Source organism: Gracilinanus agilis, chromosome 2 (assembly GCF_016433145.1).
Source record: "Gracilinanus agilis isolate LMUSP501 chromosome 2, AgileGrace, whole genome shotgun sequence".
Lineage (NCBI taxonomy): Eukaryota > Metazoa > Chordata > Mammalia > Didelphimorphia > Didelphidae > Gracilinanus > Gracilinanus agilis.
The window spans coordinates 406341999-406367397 of record NC_058131.1 but is presented as its reverse complement, the minus strand read 5'-3'; the positions used below and the strand labels follow the sequence as shown (position 1 = coordinate 406367397).

General features: G+C 37.3%; 1 protein-coding gene across 1 annotated transcript; it reads right to left on the bottom strand.

The window, feature by feature from the left end:
* Window positions 1-5939: 5939 nt before the first annotated feature.
* On the bottom strand, window positions 5940-17054 carry LOC123235666 (serine protease inhibitor A3C-like). Its single transcript, XM_044661867.1, has 4 exons — window positions 16406-17054; window positions 14773-15043; window positions 10288-10453; window positions 5940-6261 (listed from the first exon to the last, which is right to left on the bottom strand). The coding sequence occupies exons 1-4, from the start codon at window positions 17052-17054 to the stop codon at window positions 6040-6042; spliced, it is 1308 nt and encodes a 435-aa protein (XP_044517802.1). The 3' UTR covers window positions 5940-6039.
* Window positions 17055-25399: the final 8345 nt, after the last annotated feature.

Sequence of the window (25399 nt, the reverse complement as noted above, 5' to 3'; positions counted from 1 at the left end):
CAAATGAAGAGCTTAAAATCTCTATAAAACATATAGTATCATTATTATATAAAGTAACTCAGCATCACAATGGCTAGAGGGTTAGATAGAACTGGAATCAGGAGGGCCTGAGTTTAAATCTAGCTTCCCATACTTACTAGTTGTGTAACTCTTAGCAAGTCACTTGACTTGTCTCAAAGGCCTCATATATAAAATGGGGATATTAATAGCTCCCACCTCCTCAGGTTGTTTTAGGATCAAATAAGATATTTTAAAATGGTTTTTAAGCCTCTATAAACCCCATATAAATATGTAAACTATGTAAGCCCTATAGAAATGTTAGCTAACTATTGTCATTACTTGAGGGTAACAGAATTGCTTGGGCAGCCAGGGGCCCCGATAGATAGATTTGTCAGGCTTGGAGTCAGGAAGACTCATCTCTATGAGTTCAAATCTTGCCTTAGATACTTACTACCAATGTGACCCTGGGCAAGTCACTGAATCCTATTTGCCTCATTTTCCTTATCTATAAAAATGAACTGGAGAAGGAAATGGTAAACCATTCCAGCATCTTTGTCAAGAAAATTCCAAATAAGGTCCTAAAGATTCAGATGCTGCTGAAACTGCTAAATAACTAAATAACAAAATGGTTAGGAGTTTTGTAGATCCAGACTTGTGAAAAACCCAAATTCTCCCAAATTGCATTATAAATAATAGTTTCTTGAGACCATCAAAAAAATTAGAACTATCAAAGAGAATGACCTGAGCCCACTGGCCTCTCTTGGCTGCCATGGAAAACATAGACCTACTGTCACCTTCTATTAACTCAACATTCTCTGATAGTCTCTGATATATCGTGCTAACAAGAAGTAGTGGATATACAGCAGTAGGACACAGTAAGTACTTAATAAATGCTTGTTGAATTGAATCTATTCTATTCACTTTCATTGCTGTAAATAATTTATTGGGGAGCCTGATAAGATCAATGAGTTCTTAGTATTTATAGAGCCAATGAATTTGTAGACAGAGTACTAGAACTAATGTCAGGAAACTTGGGTTCACATCACACCCTGGGTTTTGTGTGGGTGGAAAACTTGCCACACTTGAGCTACATTCTCAGCATCCTTTTAAGTACATCCTCATTTGATGTACAGAGGCTTGGGAGATAAATTTGGTTGAGACCCACACTGCACAGCTATTTTTGGGCTTTGATTTGGTAAAGTACTCCAGGTGTGAGTCTCTTGCTCTCTTTGCTCACTTGATTGAAAGAATCCTTTTCTTTTCCCTCTCTTTTTGATTATTATTTAAATCCTATATTTTTTTTGTTTTTTTTAATCATGTCATCATTCTATTTTTAAAACATTTATTAATATTTATTTTTTAGGAAAGTTAACATGGTTACATAAATCATGCTCTTACTTTCCCCTTTACCCTCCCCCAGCCCCCACCCCCCATGGCTGATGTGTATTTCCACTGGTTTTAACATGTGTCATTGATCAAGACCTATTTCCAAATTGTTGATAGTTGCATTGGAGTGTTAGTTTTGAGTCTACATCCCCAATCATGTCCGCATCAACCCATGTGTTCAAGCAGTTGCTTTTCTTCTGTTTCCTCTCCTGCAGATCTTCCTCTGAATGTGGGTAGTGTTCTTTACCATAAATCCCTCAGAATTGTCCTGTGTCATTGCATTGCTGCTGGTACAGAAGTCCATTACATTCTATTTTACCATGATCATATGTTTTTCTTCTGTGTTTCTACTCCCACAGTTCTTTCTCTGGATATTGTTATATTGGTTAAACAGTTATATTTGTGGTAAGCTGTATATATGCCAGTGGTATGAAGCAAGCAGGTCTCACCCACCCGCACTGACAAGATTGGGAGGAAGGGAGGGGTATGATCTTGCTGAGTACTCCTTCACTTTCCCCCCTCCCACTAGGCAGTTAGGAAATCAGTTACAAAATCGAGGTTGATCTGTTATTTTCTGGGCTCAGTCAGGAAACTAGGAAGGACAAAACTCCTAGAGATGTTAACTTTCTCTAAACTATTTCCCCACAGGTTTTAATAAAGAAAAAATAGTAAAAGCCTGATGTCTTGAAGTTTTCAGGCCCAGAGGAAAGGACTTGCTTTTGGGGCTACCCAGCAGGAGGAAGTCAGCTCGAAGAGTTGTGAGTATTCCCCTGAATATAGCCAGACACAGCTCCCAAACAATGAAAGATTTAATGTTATATGGGGAAGGGAAAGAAGGGAGATTTAACAAGGATAGGCAAGGTCTGGGAAGCCCCAAAACTGTTTTGTCCAAGCAGCCCCTCCCACCAGAGGGGAAAGGTATCTTGGTTACTAATTGACTCTCTAGCTTTTATAGATAATCTTCTCCTATGGTCTAAATAACTAATTAGAGGTAACTATAATGTTGATTGAAGGTCTAGTCAAGCTAAAGCAGGTTGGCAGCAGAGAACTAAAATGGCTTGGTTAAGATTCAAGCCTAAAGCCCTCTAGAGCAACTAAGATCTGGGAATAGCAAGCAGAGAGTGACCTGCTCACTTCAACCCCAGGAATCAACTGCCCTTATCTACCTTAAACTGCCCCTTCTCCCAGAGTTCTGGGGGGGCTGGAATTCTGAGCTGTGGCTTGACCTCCTCTCTTGCAACTGGAATTCACTCTGTCATATCAATGTCACAATATGGATAGCATTCTTTTTCATAAGACCTTCAGAATTGTCCTGGATCATTGCATTGCTGCTAGTAGAAAAGTCTGTTACATTTGATTGTGCCACAGTTTATCTATCTCTCTGTACAATGTTCTTTTGGTTCTGCTCCTTTCACTCTGCATCAATTCTTGGAGGTCATTCCAGTTCACAAAGAAATTCTCCAGTTCATCATTCCTTTCAGTAAAATAGTATTCCATCACCATCAGATACCACAATTTGTTGAGTCATTCCCCCATTGAGGGACACCACCTCATTTCCCAATTTTTTGCCACTATAAAAAGCACAGCAATAAATACTTTTGTACAAGTATTTTTCCTTATTATCTCTTTGGGGGTACAAATCAGTAGTGGTATAACTTCTGGATCAAGGGGTATGCATTCTTTTAAGGTCCTTTGGGCATAATTCCAAATTGCCTTCCAGAATGGTTGGATCAATTCACAACTCCACCAGCAGTGCATTAACACCCTAATTAAATCCCACATTTATTGTTTTCCTTTGTGGTCATATTGGCCAATCTGCTAGGTGTAATGTGGTACCTCAGTGTTAAATCTGATACCTTTTTAAAAAACCTTTGCTGAGAAATTTCTTAGAGGAGATGACTTGGTTCTTGCCTTTCACATTACCACATTAGCATCCATTACCAAGAAAACAATACACATTGCTCATTTCAGATTTCCCTCTATCACCACTATTATGCTATCACACACACACACACACACACACACACACACACACACACACAATGTCCTTTTGGATTTTTTATATTTCTTCCATTGTGGAATTCCTAAAGTCAGTCCTACATGGAGGAAATTGATTCTCATTTCTCAAAATTGCTTTGCAAGGAGTATCATGGTTTCCCTGCAAATTGACCTTAAAGAAAAGAAATAAATTTTTTTTTGGCAGGGAGGATTTTTAAAATAAGCTGCTAATAAATGCTTAGCACCTCCTTTAGAGATGCACAGCTCCCCTCCAGACATCTAAAGTCCGTAGACAGAAGCACCTAACTATGAGGTATCAGTACCCACTAATCTTTTTGGGAGCTAACTTCTGGGCAGATGGCCAGATTAACACTCAGAGGATGAATGAGAGAATCAGTACCCTAAGAAGACTGCCTGCTTAGAATGAACTAACTCCACAAAGATATCTTTTCTCAGTGCTTGCAATAGGATATATTATTTTTTATATGAAACACAAGTAATTCATTTTCCCCCTCAACTCATTTCTTGTGATTTCCAATATCCCTCTCCATCCCTCTAGCTTTGGGGAAAGTGTCACAGGTGTTTCAGTTTTTAAAAATGTTCCTAAGTACAAAACCTTGTGTTGTGTATAATAAGATAAAGAAAATATAGTCTCTGACTTCAAAAATAGTTTTTTAAAATATTAGTTGCTTCTTAATTCAATGGGATTAGGGGCAACTGTGAAATAATGGAACATTTTACTCTCTTAAGTTAGTTACATTCATTCTCTGAGTTGTCTCATCTGTAAAATGGGGAGCATAATACCTATTTAATCTCCCTAATCTAATGGTTGATATGGAAATCAAACTAGACAGCTTTTGCCAAATGCTTTCTAAAGTGTAAAGTAAGCTATTAATACTGTCTTCTATACCTGCATTTTCTCTAAGATTCATCATCTTCATCTTTATGTTTATTTCCATCTTTAAGGAGCCTCTAGTAATTAAATGATAGATAAATAGAAGGTACAGGATGACTTGAAATGTGTCTCTGTTTTATTATGACTTTGGGAAGGTCACTTCCTCTCTGAACCTCAATTTCCTTATCTGACAAATGAGTAGATTCTACTAGAACACTTTGTGAGTTTGGATTTTTGGATGACTCAGTTTACCCTTACTTTTGAGAAATTCCAGTACTAAGCACACCTATTTTGATTTGAATGTTAAGCACCTGTTTGTTCTGAAAGGTTTCTCTATTGGGTAAAAGTTTCCTTTCTGGAAGCCTGGCTCCTGAGTTTGACCCTTGTTTGTAATTTATTACAGCTGATCATTCTCTAATGCCATAGTTGCTGAATGTTAGGAGGGCTACTTTGTAGGCTTCCCAAAAGGTATAAAGAGACTCCCAGGTTTAGTATCTCTTTGGAGTTGGCACTATGAGCTGTGTCTTCTCTCAGAGATGTGGCTTCCCAGAGTCTCAGAGCCTTTGGTTCTGTATGCAATTTGTTTATGACTCTGTGTGGTGCCCAGATTTATGAGCCTATTCCTTTATTTAGATTAAAGAGTGGGTTTTCTGACTACTTGGAAGTTCTGTATTTATTTTCCAAATTAACAACCTTTAAGGTCCCTTCCACAGGGATATGTGAAGCTATGAACTCTTTTCTTCAGAGGTAATAGGGTATAGTGGGAGGAGCATTAGAGCTCAATCAGAAGATCTGTAAGAATCTTGGCTCTGCCACCTCTAGCAATTCCCTTGAACCACTCTTATCTAGAATTTCTTCATTTGGATGATAGAAATAAGAATTTGTGGAATACTTATTCATTAGGTGGTCATTAGGAAGTATTTAGTGGGTCTTTTTTGTCTTTACAGGATTTTTTTTATTAATAAATTTATTTACAAGCACCTCAACCACTACTTTCCTCCCAGCATCATAGAAGGCATCCTTTAGGAGAAAGGTTACTAAAATCTTTGTTGTATGTCTGTCTTGTTCCATTCATCTACCTCTCTATTTCTTAGCCAGTGCCAGATAGTTCTCATAATTATTGCTTTATAATACAATTCAAAATTTGGTTCTATTAGACTTCTTTCTTTTACATTTTTCATTAATTCATTCAATATTTTTGATCTTTTGGTCTTCCAACTGAATTTCTTTTGTTATTTTTTCTAGCTCAATAAAAAAGATTTTCCAGTAATTTAATTGGGATGGCATTGATTGTTATCTATGATACTATCATTTTACTATATTACTATAATAGCTATAATACTAATAGTCAGATTAGTTTAAGTAGGATTGTCATTTTAATTATTTTAACTGCCAATCCATGAACAATTAATATTTCTCCAATAATTTAGATCTGACTTTATTTGTGTAAAAAGTGTTTTATAATTCTATTCATATAGTTCCTGGTTTTATTGTGGTAGGTATACTCCCAGGTATTTTATTCTATGTTACTAGGTCTTTTGAAAAATGTAGAAATGGATTTTTTGCCATTTCCCCTGTAATTTGATTATGTTGCTGAGAGGGAATGAATCAATTCATAGAAAAGCAGTCTTTCATCATTATTTTGAATTTGCTTATTTTTCTTTATTCATAGCAAGCTGTACACTGGTCCACCCTTGCTCTCCCCTCCCCCAGGAGGTGGGTATGGGTAGGTGGCTGCTCTGGCTTTCTAGAGGAAGGACCTAAGCTGAAGAGGAAGCAGATGAACCTTCCCTTTCCTTCGGGTTGACCACTTTGCCAAGTAAAAGGATGCTTTGGTTAGGTTGAGTAAGAACCAGAACCAGAAAAGGCCTGTTGAATTCCAACACATGGTGTCGAGCTGCTGATATCTTGACCTTGATGAAGCTCTTGTTAACAGTATGAGGGCCTGTCTCATCCATCTCGAATCGAGCCTGGTGTATCATCTGCAAAAGTAAATGTACATTTAATGACACTGAGGAAGAGAGAACAACAGAACCTACAAAGGAAGTCATGTCCTTTTGTAGAGAAAATGTCATGAATGACAGAACTCATATCAAAAGATAATTAGAATCAAGAACAGATTTTTTAAAAAATTTATTTTAATAAATAAGTAAAAAGGAAGGTCAGCATGGCACAGGAGATTTCATTAGGCATGGAGGAGTCAACGAACCTAATTCTGAAATCTAGACCTGTCTTTTACCAGCCACATGACTTTGGACAAGCCTCAGTTTCCATATCTGTAATTTAGAGATAATATATCTTACACAGAAAGTAATTGAGAAGAGAGATGTAGATAATAAAGCATTATAAAAATGTAAGTTCTTAGTTTTGAAAAGAAAGGGAAAAACTACTATTTTGCTGTATTTCAATGAAATTATACTAGTTCCACTCATGCCTGGAGCTAATGACTATGCAGTCTATTCATTTTTAATTTATCATTACTTTCTCAGTCTCTCAGTCTGGCTCATTATTATATTGAAACTACTTTTTCCAAGTTTACCAGTGATCTTTTAATTATCAAGTCCTATGGGCTATTCTCAGGTCTCATTTTTATCCTTTCTGTAGCATTTGACACAGTTGATTCCTCTCTTAGAAACTTTCTTTTCTCTAGGCTCTCATGACAGTACTTTCCTCTGATTCTTTTCCTTCCTATGTGACTGCTCCTTAAGTCACCTTTCTGGGATCATCATCCATGTCCTGCCTCCTCTGTGTAGATATACCCAAGGAATGTCTTGCCCATCTTCTTTGTTCTTTCTAACTCTTGATAACATAGAAACCCATGAGTTCAACTATCATCTCTGCAAATGATTTCCATGTCTATAAATCTACCTTTGTTATACCTCTTAAGTTCCAGTCCCACATCTTCAGCTACCTATTGGATATTTCAAAATGGATATTCATCAACATGTGGGATAGTAGAGAAGAGCACTTGAAGTCAGGAGACTTGAGTTCAAATCTCACATCTGACACTTAATATCTGTGTGTCTTTAGGTAAGCCCCCTCTTCTCAGTCCTCTCTGAAAAATAAAGAAGATGGGCTAGATAGTCTCTGATGCCCTTTCCAGCTCTAAATTTGTGATCCTATGTTAGGTTCAACATGTCCAAAATAGAATTTAACTTTCCCTCAAATTATTCCCTATTCCTAACTCTCCTAGAGTAATTGAAAGCCATCATCCTATGAGCCACTGAAAATCACAGTCATGGAGCAATACTTGACTCTTCTCTTTCCTTCTCCCCCAATAGCTAATATGTTGGCTTTGTCTTGTCAATTTTACCTTCAGGATATCAACCTCCTTTTTCCCACCTGCATGGCTACCACCCTAGTTCAGGCCCTCATCACCTCTAACTTGGGCTAATATAATATTCTGCTCATTTGTCTGACTCCAGTGGTTTCTCCTTTCTGATATATTATCTCCACTGCTGCCAAATCAATATTTTCTAAAATACAAGAGGTGGCATGATATGATTGGTAGAGTCTAGGTCTTGAAGTTAAGGGAGGCTCTGGTTTGATCACATCATTCACTTGCTGGCTCTATGATCTTGGGCAAGTCTGAGTCTTAACCTTTCTGGGGTTCAGTTTCCTTATCTGTAAAGCATGTATTTTAGGACTTGATGACTTTGAAGGACACTTCCAGCACTAGCAATATGATCCTATGCAATTCCTCTGATCAAAAATCACCCATGGTTCCAAGTTTCTTCTAGGATAAAATAAAACCCCCTCAGTTTGGCATTTGAGTCTCTTCACTCTCTGGTTCCAGCCAAGAAGCTTTGCAAGCTTATTCTATATTGTTCTCCTTCATTTATTTAAAATTTTGGTCCAACTGTACAACTTGCTATCCCATCCCCACTCTCACATGACATTCTATTTCTCATCATTGTGCCTTTAATCTAGCCAGTGGTTCCCAAACTTTTTTGGCCTACCGCCCCCTTTCCAAAAAAAATATTACTTATTGCCCCCTGTCACATACTATCACCACCCCCTTAACAGTTATTCACTGCCCCCAAATGGACCTGTGGTCATCACCATCCCCCTGGATCGCTGTGGTACCCACTTTGGGAATCACTGATCTAGACTATTCCCCATACCTGGAGGTCACTTGCTCTCAATTTCACCTGGTAGATTCCCTTGATTCCTTCAAATGTTACCTCTTACAATAAGTCTCTCCTGATCCCTCTTGCTGCTAATGGCTTCTCCATGCTCATGGGATCTTATATTACTTATCTCTGTTCATATCTCCTCTCTCTCCCCCAGTAGACTGTCTAGAAAGGGAGAATTGTCTAATTCTTTGTCTTTGTATTCCCAGATCTAAGGGTAACAAGTTCTTTTTATTAGTATTAAGTTGTGATTCAGTTATGTCTGATTCTTTGTGATCCTATTTGGGGTTTTCTTGCTAGAAAACTTCATACTTAAATGGTTTGTAATTTCCTTTTTCAAGTCATTTTACAGATGAGAAAACTAAAAGCTAGTAAGTGTCTGAGTTCAGATTTTAACTCTGATCTTTTTGGACTTTTTGACTCCAGACCCAGTGTTTTATCCACTATGCCAACTAGCTGCCCCTAATAAGTGCTTAATGCGTAATAAATAAACAAATTAACATCTCTACCTACTTTAGTAGATAATTTCATGAATTGCTAGGAATGAAAAAATAAAATCTCACCTGGTGCCTGGCATTCTGGAGATCACTCTTTCCATACTTAACCATTCTGATCCTTCAACATTAAAGCCAATCTTTCCTGGGTTTATATTCTGGAAAGCCAGAACTTAAGTTCTGGTGGTATAATCATCTATGAGATCTTAGGCTCACCTTCATACTCTTATTGGATTAGATGACCTCTGAGGTCTTTTTCAACTCTGAGGTTCTCTGTTTCTTTATACAAAACCTTAAAGTACTATATAAACCTTAACTATTATTATTATCATCATTTCTACCTCCTTGTTGTAACATCTATGCAAGTATTCCTTTCAAGACCAAGCAGAATTAGGTTTGATGTGTATTCTCCTTGATCGCCCTATAACTATTTGGGTATGACTTTCATATCTCATTATTCCTTCTCTGCTTCAAGCTAAATATTTTCCTTTGACTAATATGATAATAGTCTTCAATCCCCTCACCATTCTGATTGCTGTCTCCTGGATGTATCCCTGTTTCTCATTGTCCAGTGGCTAAAATATGGCATCCAGAAATGAACAAAATACTTATATGTGGTCTGCACAAAGTAGAAGACAGCAGGATGATCACATCTCACTTTTTATTTGTCAAATATATTATAGTCTTTGGTCATTTTGGCTTTTTTGGCCAAAAAAATTTTAGCTGCTTTAGAAAAAAGATTAAATTTTAAACTTAGAAATTTTTTAAAACCTATACCTTTCATCTTAGAATCAATATTCTATATTGTTTCAAAGTCAGAAGAGTGGCAAGGGATAGGCAATGGGGGTTAAATGATTTGCCCAGGATCACACAGCGAGGAGGTTCCTGAGGCTAGATTTGATCCCAGAACCTCCTGGCTCTCAATCATTAAGCTATCCACCTGCTCTCCATGTTGCATTTCTGACTCATATTTCAATTAAATTCCCCTAAAACTTCTCAGTCTTTCCCATATCCATCATACTTTCCCTGCATAAAACTTTATATTTATGCCAGTAAATGTTATTGTATTTTATAGGTCCATTGCTCTAGCCTTCTAAGAATCTTATGTATCCTGACTACTATGAAACATCCTGACTATTCCTCCCCACTATATGTCATGTTCAGATCTTTGCCTTATTCCAAGGCATCAGGCTTCCCTTTCAATGAAGCCAATGATCATATTAGATTCTTTTTTGTTATTACTTTTAGAGATCACAAATTTTTCCTCATCACCCATTTCTGTACATCATGGCTGAAGTGATTGCCTAACCTACCACTTGTATCAGTTGTCAAAAAGGGAAATGCATCATGATTATGGAAATACTAAAAATTATAAACATACTTGAGTAAGCAGAGGGGTCAGATGGTTAGGTTTGTTGCTTAGGTCAATGATGCTGGAGACATCAGACTCTTTGGAGAAGAGACTTGTAATCTTCAGGGCTGGAAGTATCTTCTGCATCTCATACTTGTTAGAAAGAGACAACTTTGGAATATGCAATTCCATAGCTCTGGAAAGAGAGAAATCATACATACACTCATACTTAAAATTACATTGATCCAGAGAAGCTCCTTGAGGGAAAGGAAATGGAAACATAGTTCTAGTCCCTTGGATCTCCAGGCAGTACTTTTTACTAGATAAGTATAAAGTCTCATGCAGAAGTCCTGTGAAACTGAGCTCCAGGCACAGCAGACAGGTGTAATACAAATTGCTCTAGCATTTTGCTGAAGAGCAACTAGAAAAAAATAGGATCAAAGTTCCAGAAAGTATGGAATGCAATTTTTCAGGAATTTTTCAGGAATATGCAGAAAGGATAATATATGTATTTTTGTTTATTTGTTTGTAACAATGCCTAATAACTGCTATCCATGTACAGAATATAGATTGGTTTCCCTATTTGAAAAGTTAAAAGAGCTGAAAAAATGCTTCTCCACTCTCCATGACATCAGGAAGAATAGAACATCCCTTGAAATAGTCAAATGAGCATTTAAATTAGAAATGAAGAAAAAGAATCTGAGAGGGGAAATTAGAGCATTAACATTTCTTAGATGGTCAGAGGATGAAAGAATATGGCATAGAAAAAGGTGAGGAAGATCACTGAACCTATGGAGTTATATAATAATTATAAGGGATTTGTACTGGAGTTGAAGTTGGAATCTATGAGGAGAAAGACATTCTCTAGCATAGAATTAAGAAAAAGTCCATATAATTACTGATGAAAGGGTCTCCCTACAGGAAGACCAAAATGGATATATGTGAACCTGACATGAATTGTGGAGAGGAGTATCATCTTCCTGTCATATGACCAAGAACCTCTTGGTACTTATCAAATTCAATGAACACAACCCATTTCAATTGATTCACTTGGGTTCCGATGATATTGCCAGGAGAAATGTGGAAATCATTGGTTAGGACTATGATATTCTGGGCAAGAAATAGAAGATTTTATGGAAACATAGCTTTTTCATCATAGCTGCTTTCTTTAGGAAGAAAGGAGGGCTAGAACCAAGCAACTAGTTAAGAAGATAATATATAAATATGAGTTTTGGATTTTGTAACTGTAGCTTGAAATGCATTTATGTTAGGCATTTGACCAGCAATAAAGCATATCTAATAAGGATCAATAAACTATATTTTCCTGGAAACTTACAAGTTTGATCAGGATCAATAAACTTGACAGGGCACATATCAGATATTGGTCATAGAAAAAGGGTAATCAGCGCAAATTAGGAATTGACAGGGAACAATATCCATTAATAAACTCAGCAATAAAGATCCTAACTCCAGATATCTATTTTTAAAAATCACAAAATATGTACACTTGGTCCTAATTTAAGGAGGACAATTAAACATTACTTTTGAGACTTGGTAGCATATGACTCATGATTAGAACATGGTTATGGAAGGACATATTATTCAAATGAAAAAACACAATAAGAAATAGAGTGGAATAGAAATACTACTCTCTTCCTTCCAAAATTTATTAAATATTTATGATGGCAAAGTGTTGTGATGGACATTGGGATAAAGTCCCTGTCCTCAAGGAAGCTAAGACAACAACAAAGAGTTATAATATGTGATCATTCCTAATATGTATATTTAAAAGTTGCAAATGAAGTCTTTACTGAGGATAGATCTGGAAGGTCAATATAAACCAGTGGCTGCTGAAAAGATTTTCTGTACAAGATGGTACTGGAATTGGGTTTAACAAGATCACTAAGTATTCAACACATAAATAGAGAAGGAGGGTATTCTGGATATAGGGATGAAGCTGAACAAAGTCACAAGGCACAATAGCATAGTGTTTCTTTGGGAGTGATGAGAGGCAGAAAGTTGTCTAGTTTGGATGTACTATAAGACATGTAGAGTGGAGCGATATGAGATAATAATGGGAAGGTAGGGTGGTACCATTTTGTATGAAACCTGGAATGTGAGTCAAAGAAGTGTGCTTTACTTCATAGGTAACAAAGAATCAATGAAGATTTTTATGCAAAGAAGTGGAATGATCAGATCTAAGCTCGAGAAAGATTTTTCAGAAAATGGTATGAAGAATAGATTAGAGAGGAAAGAATAGAAGTGAGGGGAGCTGGAAAAATGGCTATTATAATATCTTGAGTAGGCAGTAAATGAGGGCCCATACCAGAGTCAGTGAAATAAGACTAGAAAAAAGAAGCTGCATCTGAGCCTTATGGCAGAGCTGGACCCAATAAAACTTGGTAATTGATTACATTGAATATGAGAGATGTCAAAAATAATGATAATTTCAAGTTTGAACATATGAAAGACAGAGTTACTTGATAATTCAAGTAGAAGTAGTGAAGAGAAAAACAGGTTTGGGTGGGAGAGGAATAATGATAAATTCAATCTTGGTCATGTTGAATGAAAGATGAGGGCAGGAATGCTAAAGGCAGTTGAATCTTGAGGTCTAGAGCTCAAAAGAGAGTTCATGAATGGAGATAAAATTTTGGTGGTAGCTGTAGCCATGGGATGATATAACAGGTGCTTGAAAATCAATAGGAATCATGGAATCTGTAGTTCAAAGGGACAAGCATTCATTATCAGTCCTGACAGCAATAGGAACTACTGAAATCTCTGAACTGGAAGGTGGATTTGGAAGGTTCTGATAAAGAGATTTTAAAAGGACATACAAAATTGGGAGGAATGAGACGGAGGAATAGGAACTGCATGAGTTAAGCAGCAGTGACATCAGGGAAAACAATGCTGCCAGCCTTATGCAGCACCTCATAAGATGAACTGTAAAGAATCCACAGCATAGGTATGCCAAGGGAAAGAAGCTGAAAAGAGAACTGAGCTGTGACTTAGAAAGAAATAATCAAAGTGGATCAACACACCCCAGCATGCAGAACTTTTGAATACTTTTTTTTTTTTGGAACAGAGAACTCACACTGAAGCTACCAGTTGTACTGTTATGATCAAAGAAAGGACCAAAAGTTCTAATTCTTCTCCATCCTCTCATCAAGCCTGTCTAATTATATGCACAATTTTTTTCTGCCAATTTTTTTCTTAATCTATATATTTTCTATTCTTTTATTTTGCCTCAAAAATATAGAAATCAGTACTCAAAATTTAAATCAGGAGAGGGAGCAGAACTATTGTCTAAAAGTTAAAGATTTTCTGAGCTAGGACCTATGCATTATTGTGGTTGTGTTAATAACTATTTTTGTGTGTTATACATAAAATAGCAGAGAAAGGGACCACGTTGACCTCAAGGTTAATAACTCACAGGTACTAAACAGTAAAGAGATCTTTAACTTCAGTTAGATCATTACACGTATTTGTGTTTCCCACTTACAAAAGGGCGCTCATAAATTCCCTTCTCTTCCCTATTCATTTTTAGAAGTAAATCAATGAACCACATTCCCTATGAAGTTTTCCCAAATTAGTTCTCTCTCATTCTAATGCCTCTAATCCTTCCCATGTCTCCAGCAACAATTTGTCATATTTATCTTTCACATCACTAAATCTTCTCCACTCTTATGGACCTAACTGTATAGATTCTGATGGCTTTGTAAAGGGTTGAGCTCTCTACTCTTTATATATGATGGAAGGCAAAATACCCAGAAAAACAATTTGAGGTAGCTAAGATAAATATTTTTCTCTTCATTTTTTGGATAAGGAGACTGAGACCCAAAGATACAAAATGACTTGTCCATGGTGGAAAAATTGGTAGTAGGACCAGGTTGATTGATACATTATTAATAATAACTACAATGATGACAATAGCAGCAATCATATGTATCTTGTATGTTTTGGTCTATATTCATTTTATGCTCTTTATTTATGCCCTAGCCTCTCTCTCTGAGTTTTGAGATTCTCAAGTCAAAATTTATCTTAATGAGGCATAAATATGAAGATATTTTGGAAGTTCTAATTGCTTTTATTTTATTTTTGCCAGAAAATGAGATTATTTTATCAAAGTCTGGTTTATTGGTCAAAAACCATAAGATTTGGTGAATCCTTTTCCCTCTCCCTGGATTTCCTGCCCACAAATCAAAGTCTGAGACTAAATGATTTTTACCACGCCATCAACTTGTAATATTCTATGATTCAATGTCCTGATATTTGATGGTCTAATATATCCCACAGATTTAATATTCTATGCTTTGTGGTCTAGAATTTCATATTTTAAGTTCCTTTCTAACTCCAACATCCTATATCCTAAGGTTCCTCCCAGCCCATTCTCTGACTTCATGGCTAAACCTGACAGCTCCATGTGTCAAATCTCAGCATAGGAATAAAGCCCAATGAGGAAGTAGAAATTAAAGTGGAATTTTGCAATTTCTGATCTGATATTGATCTGACAAGTACCTCTTCTTGAGTCCCTTGAGCCATCGTTTCAAAATCTTTTGAGTTAGGGCAGCCTCCACCCGCTTCATCTGTCCTTGGTCAGGAAGAACAAACAAAGCTGATTCATTCGACGCATAAGCCATATGCAACACGCTACAGGAGAGGCTCCTATCCCGGAAGTAATAGTGTACATCTTCATGGGTCATCATGGGGACCTTCACGATTGTCTTCTCTGACACAATGAAGTCACTCTCTTTAGTCCTTTTGGGATCAAATTCTCTGTCCCATGAGGCTAAAGATTAAACAACAACAACAAAAAAAAAAAAAAAAAAAGGAAAGGGGAGAACTTTGGCCAAGAGTCAAAAAATTTATCTTCTGTGAAAAAAAAGTCTACATCAGAACAGATTCATATTAATTTTTTATAAGCAGCATCTTTCCCAATAGGTTAATACATTAAGCCTGTCATACAAAATCATTCCTAAAATGTACAACATAGCACTGAAAACTTCATTTCAAATACTACCTGACCAGGGTACAAAGATTTGCAGACCTACTTCCTCCCTTTTTTCTAGATGTTATCACTCTTCTAAGGTGGACCAGAATAGCATTAACTCTTTTTTTCCTATTGTATCACACTATTGATTCATCTTGAGTTTACAATCTGTGTAATTAGTTGTTGTTGTTTTTTTATCAGAGGAACTCTTGTCTAAACATATCACCCTTTCCCTGTATTGGTAAAACGGGTGTTTTTAGTTAATTTTATAAGTATTACACTTTTAGTATAAAACTTTATATTAATCTCTCTTAAAATTTTTTTTTATTTCATTCAGTTCATTATTCTGGCCTTCTAAGGTCTTTATGGAACCTAAGTCTGCCATTTACCTTGCTAGCTATACCTCTAGGATTGGTGTTATCTGCCCTTTTGATACAAATGATAAATATGTTGCAAGGGGCATGACCAAAAGCATATCCCTGAGGCATTCCCTTATGGACCTTCCTCCAATATGTTCAATTTATGGTGCATTTTTTGGGTTCAGTTCCAAATTCACCTCATTGTATTGCTGTCTAGTTCATATCTCTTTATTTACTCATAAATATAACATGAGAAACCTCAGCTTCTTTCCCTAGGCAGGTTTTACAAACTACTTTCTTCAGGACAACTCTATTATTCATTCTCCTTTAACAGATGAAGGGATTGAGGATTATTTTAGTAAGTCATCCAGGGTCACACAGCTAGGAAACTAATAAATGTCAGAGCATGGATTCTAACCTTTGTCTTTTGAATAAACTCGTGTTCCTTTTACTGTAAGATGCTAAAATGTATAGATGGGTATTGTATAAGTTTGACAAATTTCTTTTTCTTTTAAAAAAACATGGAACTTAATCTGTTAAAAATCTATTCCTATGCATGTTTTGAAATTTGAAATTTTGAATTGAAATTGAATTGAAAATTTAAAAAATTCACTTTGAAAACTGAAAAATTGCTTAAGCAGTTCTAAGATTATTAATATCCTATCCTTTTCTCCTTTCCCTAACCCTAACCTTCTCCCACTCCACCCTTAGATCCAGGACTCACTCTTACCTTAAAAGAAGATATAATTCCATTATTTCTCCCTACCCTACCCCATCACCCACGCAGACCCAGGACTCTTACCTTTATAGTAGATATAATTCACTAGAATCATCATAGTGCTGGCATCAACATCTTTGACCAAACCCTCAATTTTCTGGTGCGTTTGCTCTGATATGTAGTCATTAATACGTTTCTGAGCCCTGACAGGGTATTGGAAGTCAATGGAGAGAGTTTCTGACATGTATGTGGTCTTTGCACTTTGTGAGAAGTCTTCTAACAGTCTGAGCCTCTCCTCAACAAAGAGTACACTCCCCATGGTTAGGTCAAGATCGGGACCAGGCAAATTGAGGTTGAGAATCAGATTCTGGAAGAATTTATGGATTGTTTCCTCCTGAATTTCCTTGAGATTGAAACCCAGACCCATAAGGATTTGAGCGCGAGTAACAGAATGGGTCCCAAGGGTCAGCAGGGACAGGACCATGGAGACTCTCAACGGGGAAAAGATAACATTCAAGTCAGAACCTTGAGAGACCAACTGCTTATACAGAGCAAATGCTAAGTCAGTGTTTTTTTCTATTATCTTGCAGTTGAGGACGATCTCTTTGGCACTGGAACCAAGTCTTATAGAGAAATCAGAGCTACTCTTCCCTAATCGATGGGAAGAACTATGACAGCCCCCAGCGCTCTGGAGGCTGATGAGCAACACAGAGAGGAAAAGCTTCAATGGCATTTCTTCTTGTTCTTATTCTGTAAAGAATGGAGACCAGAAGAGTAAAATAACCTGAGAGAGAAGGTAGATGAGAGGTTATGCCTGGAATATCTTCCCCTATTTCCACCCCTACCCCCAACTTTGTTGAGCTTCTTCTTACCCTTTAAGGTCCAGATGCTGCTTCCTCTAAAAAGTCTTCTCTAATCTCACACCTTAGTAATGCTTTTTCATTCTCAAATCTCACCTAATACTTTATTTTACATTTGCCAAATGCATTTTTCATGTGATACTATTCTTCTAGACTGTGAGCCCCATGAAGGCAGAGACTATGCCTAAACTTTGTATCTCATAAAAGAAATAAAATTCAATTTCTCCCAGCACCTAGTATAATATTCTTTACAAAGTAGATATATTGTATGTTCAATGAATTGAGTCAAATATTTATTTCAGAATAGCTTTTCAGGAAACAAGCTTTATAAGGAAAAGTGAATGAAGCTAAATCTCTGGGAAGGTCAGGACTGGAAACAGAGAAGTGAGAATCATTCCTGAAGTTGTAATAAACAAAGCCATGAGAAGGGATGAGAAATCCAAGAACATATAGCTAAAAATTGATTTCTGGGAGAGGCCCACATGTAGAAGATTGAGTCAAGGAAGGAAACAGACAATGAATGATCTACAGTATCCCAGAAGTCAAGGAAGAAAATGGCTTCAAGAAGGAGGTAGTGTGTAAATATATCAACCACCATGGCTTTGGCCTTGGCCTTGTACAAAAAGACCAGTTGAGTCCTGGATCTGCCCCTTACTACAAACTATTTAATATAGTTAACATATCTAACATAGGCAAGCCACTTCACATTTCTGGAATTCATTTCCCTCAAAAAAAAAAAAAGAGAGAGAGAGAGATGGCATCGGATGGTATTATTTCTCTTCAAAGTTCTTTCTATTACAAACATTCTATGTTCTTTGATTGTAAGGTCTCTTCCAGTTTAAAAAAAAGATTTTGGACCTCTGATTCTAGGGAAGATGAGGACTGAAATGTCTGATGGTTTGGCATGGAGGAAGTCATTGATAATCCAGGACAGATAATCTTGAAAAGTCAATCCGTAGTGACAATTTGGAAGCAGGAGATTATAATTACTTATCTGAAATTTTGTGAAAGTGAAGTGAAGTGGGGGAAAAAAAGGAGAGAAAAATTCATTAGATTGTAAACTCCTTGTGATTGGGGCCTAACCTTTACCTGACTCTTTTTGTGTCCCCAGCCCTTTGCACAGTGCCTAGCACATATTAGGTGCCCAATAAATTTTTTATTGATTGATTGAAAGTGGACAGAGGAAGTATTGTTGTATTGGAAATAAGGATAGTGTCATTTATTTAGGGCAGCATCCAAAATGAATTTCCACTACTGATAAGGCAATGATTCTCTAGGTAAAATTGTCACTTTCTCTTGTGAAGCAATATTTACTGTCTTATGTAAAATTTGTTTTTCTGTAGACCAGGGAAGATGAGTAGATAGAAATGGGATTTCAAGTGAGCTTTCATCCCCCAGGTTTTCCTTCTCACTTTGCCTTTATCCCCCAAATAAGTAGATTCTTAAGCTTAAAGAAAAGCATTACAAAGAACAAGGATGGTTCTACAGAATCCTAAACCAAAGGAAGTATGGAGTTGGTGAGATGGCCACATATGCTTTGAGTCTTTTTTTTAAAGATCAAAATAAGCATCGGACAGAATAATAGTTGTAAGACATCGTGAAACCATTTTAGGGAATTTAGAACATTGGATGTTAGAGTCAAAAAGAGGGTCTATTAACTTATAATGTTAAAACATAGAATTTTATAGATCTTCTTATCAAATACTTTTACTTTACAGATGAGGAAATTGAGGCTCAAAAGTTTGAAATGAGTGCCAATAATCATGCAGTCAGTCATTCAATAAATATTTATTAAACACTTACTGGGTGCTAGGCATTGTGCTAAGTACTGGGGATACAACGAATGATAAAAGACATCAGAAAAAAGAGAAAGCAGAAGCAAAATAATAATTGAATTCTCCATCTTTCCAAAGTTATCTATAATCATAATCTCATCTATGCTACGCATTAGTCATATCCCTTCTTTGATCTTCATTCTGTTCCCACTATAACAGCAATAACAACAAACAATGCTTTTTTATTGTCCTTAACATTTATTATCAACTTAAGTTCATTCTGGATGTTAACACTTCTAACTATATTCTTATAAAACATTGCATTCATCTTCATTTACTTGCCCTTGCTTTCATTGTCTACACATATCTTTTAAAAATTCAATTTGCTCAACCAATGTGATAATAACAATGTTTACATAGCACTTAATGTGTGCCAAACAAAGTGCTGAGCACTTTGGAAGCATTTTCTTATTCTAGCCTCACGACTCTAGGAGGTAGTTGCTATTAATGCTATACAGTTGAGGAATTGCCCAAGGTCATAGAATTAACATCTGAGGCAAGATTTGTGCTCAAGTTTTCCTGTCTCTAGGGCCACTACTTTATCCACTGTACCAACTATCTTCCTCTTACCTATAAATCAACATTGGTCTTTAGGCAACTTCCCTTTTCTTCCATATAGAAACCATGTCTACCTTTGTTTTCAAAACTGGGCTTGCAAAACACTTGCAAAACAGCCTTTGGATTCTACTTATCCTTTCCCTGAGGCTTTGGAAATATGACCTTTCAGAATGTAAGATGCAAAATGTCCAGACTTCCTGTTCTTTTCTGTCAACATAGTGAGCACATCCTCTAAGGTTCCTGTCATTTCTACTTCAACAAATTTCTATTCTTCTACTTCTACTTTCTATTTCTCTATTTCTACTTCAATCTCCTTAATGGTCAGAATTAGTTTCCTTGTTGCTCCCTATACTTTTGGAAGATGAAGTTAGCATTAAGGTAAGTCATATTTTTTTTGGTTTATTTGCTTTTGGCAGAAGAGAGAGCTGCAGAAGAATTTCCCTTTCATGACTTAAATGCCATGTTTGTAACCCTATTTGGTTTCCCAAACTTCTCCTCTAATTTTCTTCAGATAATTTGTATATATATCACCTCTCTTTCTCCCCTTTTTGATCTCTATCCAAGTGTTCTTTACCATGTTCTCTCTCCCTTGTTATTCTTTTTCCTTGCATAATTATGCCATCTTAATATATTATGCTACTCACCATAATTTTTAATCTATTATTTTCTTTCCATGTTTCAGTCACAAATCCCATACCAAGAAAGTGTAAGTGATACCTATGAGGTTAAATTTGCCTCCTTGTATTAGGATTTTTAGTTCATGCTGTTTATTACTCACATTTTGTGCATTTATATATAACCACTAAATGTTGCTGGTAAGCAGGACACTCCAAGCTGTCAATCATTCCTTTGTTTGAGCTCTAAGGAACTCACTCCTCTCTTTGTGTGGGCAGGGCATCCCTAGCAATTCATTACCTTCTAGGGCAAGATTTTTTCCAGCCCAGTACAGATTGTGACCTTATAGGGAAATGGGAAATTGCCACTCCTCCTCCTCCTTGTTTGACCACCAAGATTAAGCTTGTGGCAGAAGTATCTGACTTTGTCTCTTTCTGGGTCTCTCTGTCTCTAGGCCTATATCTGCGTATCTGTTTGTGTTTCTCTCTCTCTCTCTCTCTCTCTCTCTCTCTCTCTCTCTCTCTCTCTCTCTCTCTCTCTCTCCCTCTCTCATACACACACACACACACACACACACACACACACACACACACACACACACACACATTTCTTCCTTATAACATATGGTTCTCAATCAGCCCAACCCTGTCTCCAACCAGCTCTTAGGGGCAGCTCCAACTTGGATTTATAAATCTTCAAGCTTTCCCCCCTCTCCCCTTTAGGTTTCCTCCCTTCCTTCCCAGTCTTATGGAATGCATACAAGTAAGCAGAATTAGCACAGATCTGAATAGATATCTGGTTTTAATACAGTATCACACTTATAACAAGAAAACCTAAAAAATATCATTTAAAGAGGCAATAGTTTCAAAAGGGAGTTGATCCTCAGTGCCAGAGGGGGAAGGAGAACTATAGTGGTTTGCTTCTGGTTCATTCCACTCTTCCTTGAGGGAAACGTAAGAAAGTAGTAAGTAAGTGAAGGTGGATAAAGAGAATGGGTCTTTTCTCTTCTGGGGAAGGAGACCTAGGTTAGTCTCGCCACAGATACATATGGCTTATTGTCCAATGTGTGCTTTATGAGACATAACTCTGGACTGTCCTTTCTCTGCTCACAATGTATCACAATTTCTTAGCACCCTGGGTTCCTCTTTGTCCCATAGTTAAGTTTGGATCTTTCATAGCATCTCTCATATAAGCACTCATCTCTCTTCTGATACTGCCACCATCCTAGTACAGGTTCTCATCATCTCACAACTGGACTATTAAAATAGCCTTCTAGAACTGATCTCCTTACCTCAAGCCTCTCCCCACTCCAGTCCAACCATTATATACAGGTCTTATCATGTAACTATCTTATTCAATTAACTCCAACATCTCCCTGCCTCCTCCAAGATTAAACATCCTGATTGACTTTTAAAGCCCTTTGCAAAATGATCCCTTACCTTTCTACTCTTCATTTTGTTAAAACCCTTACCTTCTGTCTTTGAATCAGTATAAGTATTGGTTCCAGGGCAGAAGTGCTACACAAACACTATTATTCTTATTCTACAATAATTATCATTTTTATTTTGTAATGTAGTGACACTGGATATTCTCTCTGTTCCTTCTACATGCCATTCCATCTCTTGAATTTATGTCAATTCACTGACTGTCTCCCAGACCTGAAGCTCTTCCTCCAAGCTTCCCTAGTTTCCTTTAATTAAGTCTCAGCTAACATCCTGATTTCTACAAGAATTGTTTCCTAGAATAAAGAACTGGAGGAATTCCATGTGAACTGGAATGACCTCAAGGAGTTGATGCAGAGTGAAAGGAGCAGAACCTTTTTATGTTGTACATAGAGACTGATACACTGTGGTACAATTGAACATAACGGACTTCTCTACTAGCAGCAATGCAAGAATCCAGAGCAAGGCTGAGGGACTTATGAGAAAGAAAACTAGCCACATTCAGAGGAAGAACTGTGGGAGGAGAAACACAGAGTTAAAACAACTGCTTGAACCCATGGGCTGATGGGGATATTATTGGAGATGTAGACACTAAACGATAACTCTAGTCCAACTATCAATAGTATGGAATTGGGTCTTAATCAATGATACATGTAAAACCTAGTGGGATTCTGCGTCGGCTAAGGGGGGTTAGGCGGGTTTGGGGGAGAGGGAAAGAACATGAAATATGTAACTATGGGAAAATATTCAAAATAAAAATTAAAAAAAAAAGAATTATTTCCTACTCCTTTTTAATCTCCTTGAGAGGAGGAATTTTATTTTGGTCTTTCTTTGTATTATCAGTACTTAGCCTAGTACCTGGTATATGGTATGTGCTTAATAAGTGTTAATCGACTCCTCTTGATTTAATCTTTGTCTCTAGGATTATTTTCCCCCAAGAATTTCACAATCCATAGCAGCTCTCTCAGTTCCTTTGTGCAGCTTCATTTGTCTCTACATGAATCACCAGGAAAGGACAGTTGTTATTAAGTTGAGGTAAGGAGGTCTCCTGTCATATCCCAGATCTATACCCCAAGGAAACAGCAAACCTTTCTACTGTTTATATCAGGCTGATAAAGAACCTATTTCTGATAGAAAGAGAAAGAGAGAAGGAAATGAGTTTGAAAACAGATGGGTTTGCAAAGAGAAACTGGTCACATGCACAGAACATTTTAGACCCCATTCTGGAATGTGAGGACTTCTTAAAAGGAGACCCAGGGAGGCAGTTGACATCCATTGGTCCTATTCTTCAGGAGGAGTGGAGAGAGAACTTCCTGTGGGCTGATCTGTCTTTGCCTAAGGGAAGTTTACTTACCTATCCCTGAGAGCTGGAGGTTGCTGTGTTCCAGCTATCTGAAGATCCAGAGATCCTGTCCATCCCTGCCTCCAATTCCTATCTCCTTGTGTTCCTGTAAGCTCCTATTTTTTGAGAGTTCCTGACTACTGTGTAAGAGAGCTGCCAGTACCCAGGGAAACCTGTTGGGCCTCTGCCCAAGAGGCTGAGCTCATCAGGAGTTCAAACCCTTTCTACTCTGACGAACGTTTAACTTGTCTATCATTAATTTGAGGACCAGTCAGCTCAGATTAGATAGTTAGTGTGGGTTATAGAAAGTCAGTGGGGTGAAAATGTAGCAGGAAGATCTATAAAGATGGCTCCGCGAGAAGCCCATAGTGATTTTGGGTGGAGAATCTAGAAGTTTAAGCTTAGGGACTCCTTATTCCTGGTCCTCCTCCTTTCCTCTTTTACTGGATATAAAAAACTTAAATGACTGTTTTTGTCAAGTTGTCAATTAGTCGGATAGCATTTTGGCCTACAAGCTGACACTCTGGCCTTCACAGGCCTGTAGAGCCTATTCACTCAGTGATATACCAACAAGTCTATAAACCTTTCTATCTATATTATCAACATATTTCATTCCCCACCAGCCATCACTACTTAGTTCTTTTTCCTTTGGCCTTTAACGACTGACTCTATTTGGTGATGGTTTCATCGAATCATCCTTGGAGCATTTAAAGCTATAACCTTCAGAAATAATCTAGTTAATTCTTCTATAGGAAAGCCTTATGACTGATTTAGCTACAAAAGTATTTCTTTTCTCCTTCCTTCTCTGAGCCACATCCTTCCACGTTTCAACCTCTAGATATCAGGGAGAATACTCTGCTATCCTTTCATATCCTTTTGCCACCTCTCTAGATCACTTCTTCCATCTTTTTTTTTTTAAACTCTTACCTTTTGTCTTGGAGTTAATACTGTTGGTTCCAAGGCAGAAGAGGTAAGGGCTAGGCAATGGGGGTCAAGTGACTTGCCCAGGGTCACACAGCTAGGAAGTATCTGAGGCCAGATTTAAACCTAGGACCTCCCATCTCTAGGCTCTCAATCCACCACGCCACCCAGCTGTTCCCTTCTTCTTCCATTCTTTCAAGGGACATGTCCCAGATCTCATGGGTGCCAGAGCTGACACTCAAACCCAGAGCTTTTGACTCCAAGCCTACGACTCATTACAATACACTGCGTTGTCCCTCAGCAAGGCTCTACAATCATACATCTATTCTGGTGGAAGTACTAAAGACTTCTTCTGACTACTGAATTCTTGTCCCAGAAGAATATTCCCATTCTCTCTCAGTGATGTCATCTTTTGCTCCAATAAGCCTCTAGTTCCTTCCTTGACCTTAGGAAGGTCAAGGTCTATTCTTCTAAAAGTAGAGCTACCCCATGTAACAGAGTTTCTGGAGCAGCCCCAATTTAAGAAAAGAAAATACAACATGTCCTTTTAAAAGAAAATCCTTTTCAAGAACATATGTCATGATTTTTAGATGGGAAAATAATGATCCCTGAAAATATCTGCTTCTATTCAAGGAATAAAAAAGCTCATAGCCCATGTAGTATGGCAATTGTTATATCATTGGGATGGTCCAGGTTTAGGACAGTGCTCAAGAAGTTTGCGATTTTCTTGATGTAGGTTTCTAATTTGCCCATATCATTTCTGTGTTAATATTTATGTAGTGTACATATCCAAGAAAAATCACTAAAAAGTCTATCCTGAACTGGCAGTAACTAATCACACACATACACGAAGGGCAAGAAATTCCAATTCACAACAACTTACATATACATTACCTCTATAAGACTTAAAAAGTGCTCTGTGTACATTTTCACTTAGCTCTCAGAGCAAATCTGGGATATTGGACCTATGATTAACCCCATTTGATAGATGAATAAATTGAAATTCAGAGAGATGAAAGAATCATACTGATATTTAAGTATCAGGGACATACTAATAGTCATCTGAGCCAGTATTTGAACTCAAGTTATCCTTAAGACTAAGTCCACCAGCCACCCTGTCACAATGAGAGAGATAGCACAGATATTCCCATTTTACAAAGGAGGAAACTGAGCCTGTGGTCACTGGACCAAGGTCAGAAGTGATGGGTCTCTTCTCTGCCCCTTACCTTCTTTCTGAACTAATCAGTTCTCTTCTCTCCATTTCAGTGTCTTCCTCCATAAGATGTGGAAATTGGATCAGATAGTTCCTCTTACCATTCTATTTTCTAGGAAATAGCTAGATAGTACAGTGGATAGAATGTTAGACTTGGAATTGAGAAGAACTGTTCAAACGCTTAATGAGCTGTGTGGTCCTGGGTAAGCCAGTAAACTTATGTCTGTCTCAGTTTCCTCATCTATAAAATGGAGACAGTACTAATTTCTGCATCCCAGGATTGTTGTGAAGA

Coding starts and splice junctions, on each gene's coding strand:
- LOC123235666 (XM_044661867.1), bottom strand. CDS start 17,054: ATGCCATTGAAGCTTTTCCTCTCTGTGTTGCTCATCAGCCTCCAGAGC. Junction 15,044..16,405: donor GAATTATATCTACTATAAAG/GTAAGAGTCCTG, acceptor TTTAATCTTTAG/CCTCATGGGACAGAGAATTT. Junction 6,262..10,287: donor TGACCCCTCTGCTTACTCAA/GTATGTTTATAA, acceptor TTACTTTTGCAG/ATGATACACCAGGCTCGATT.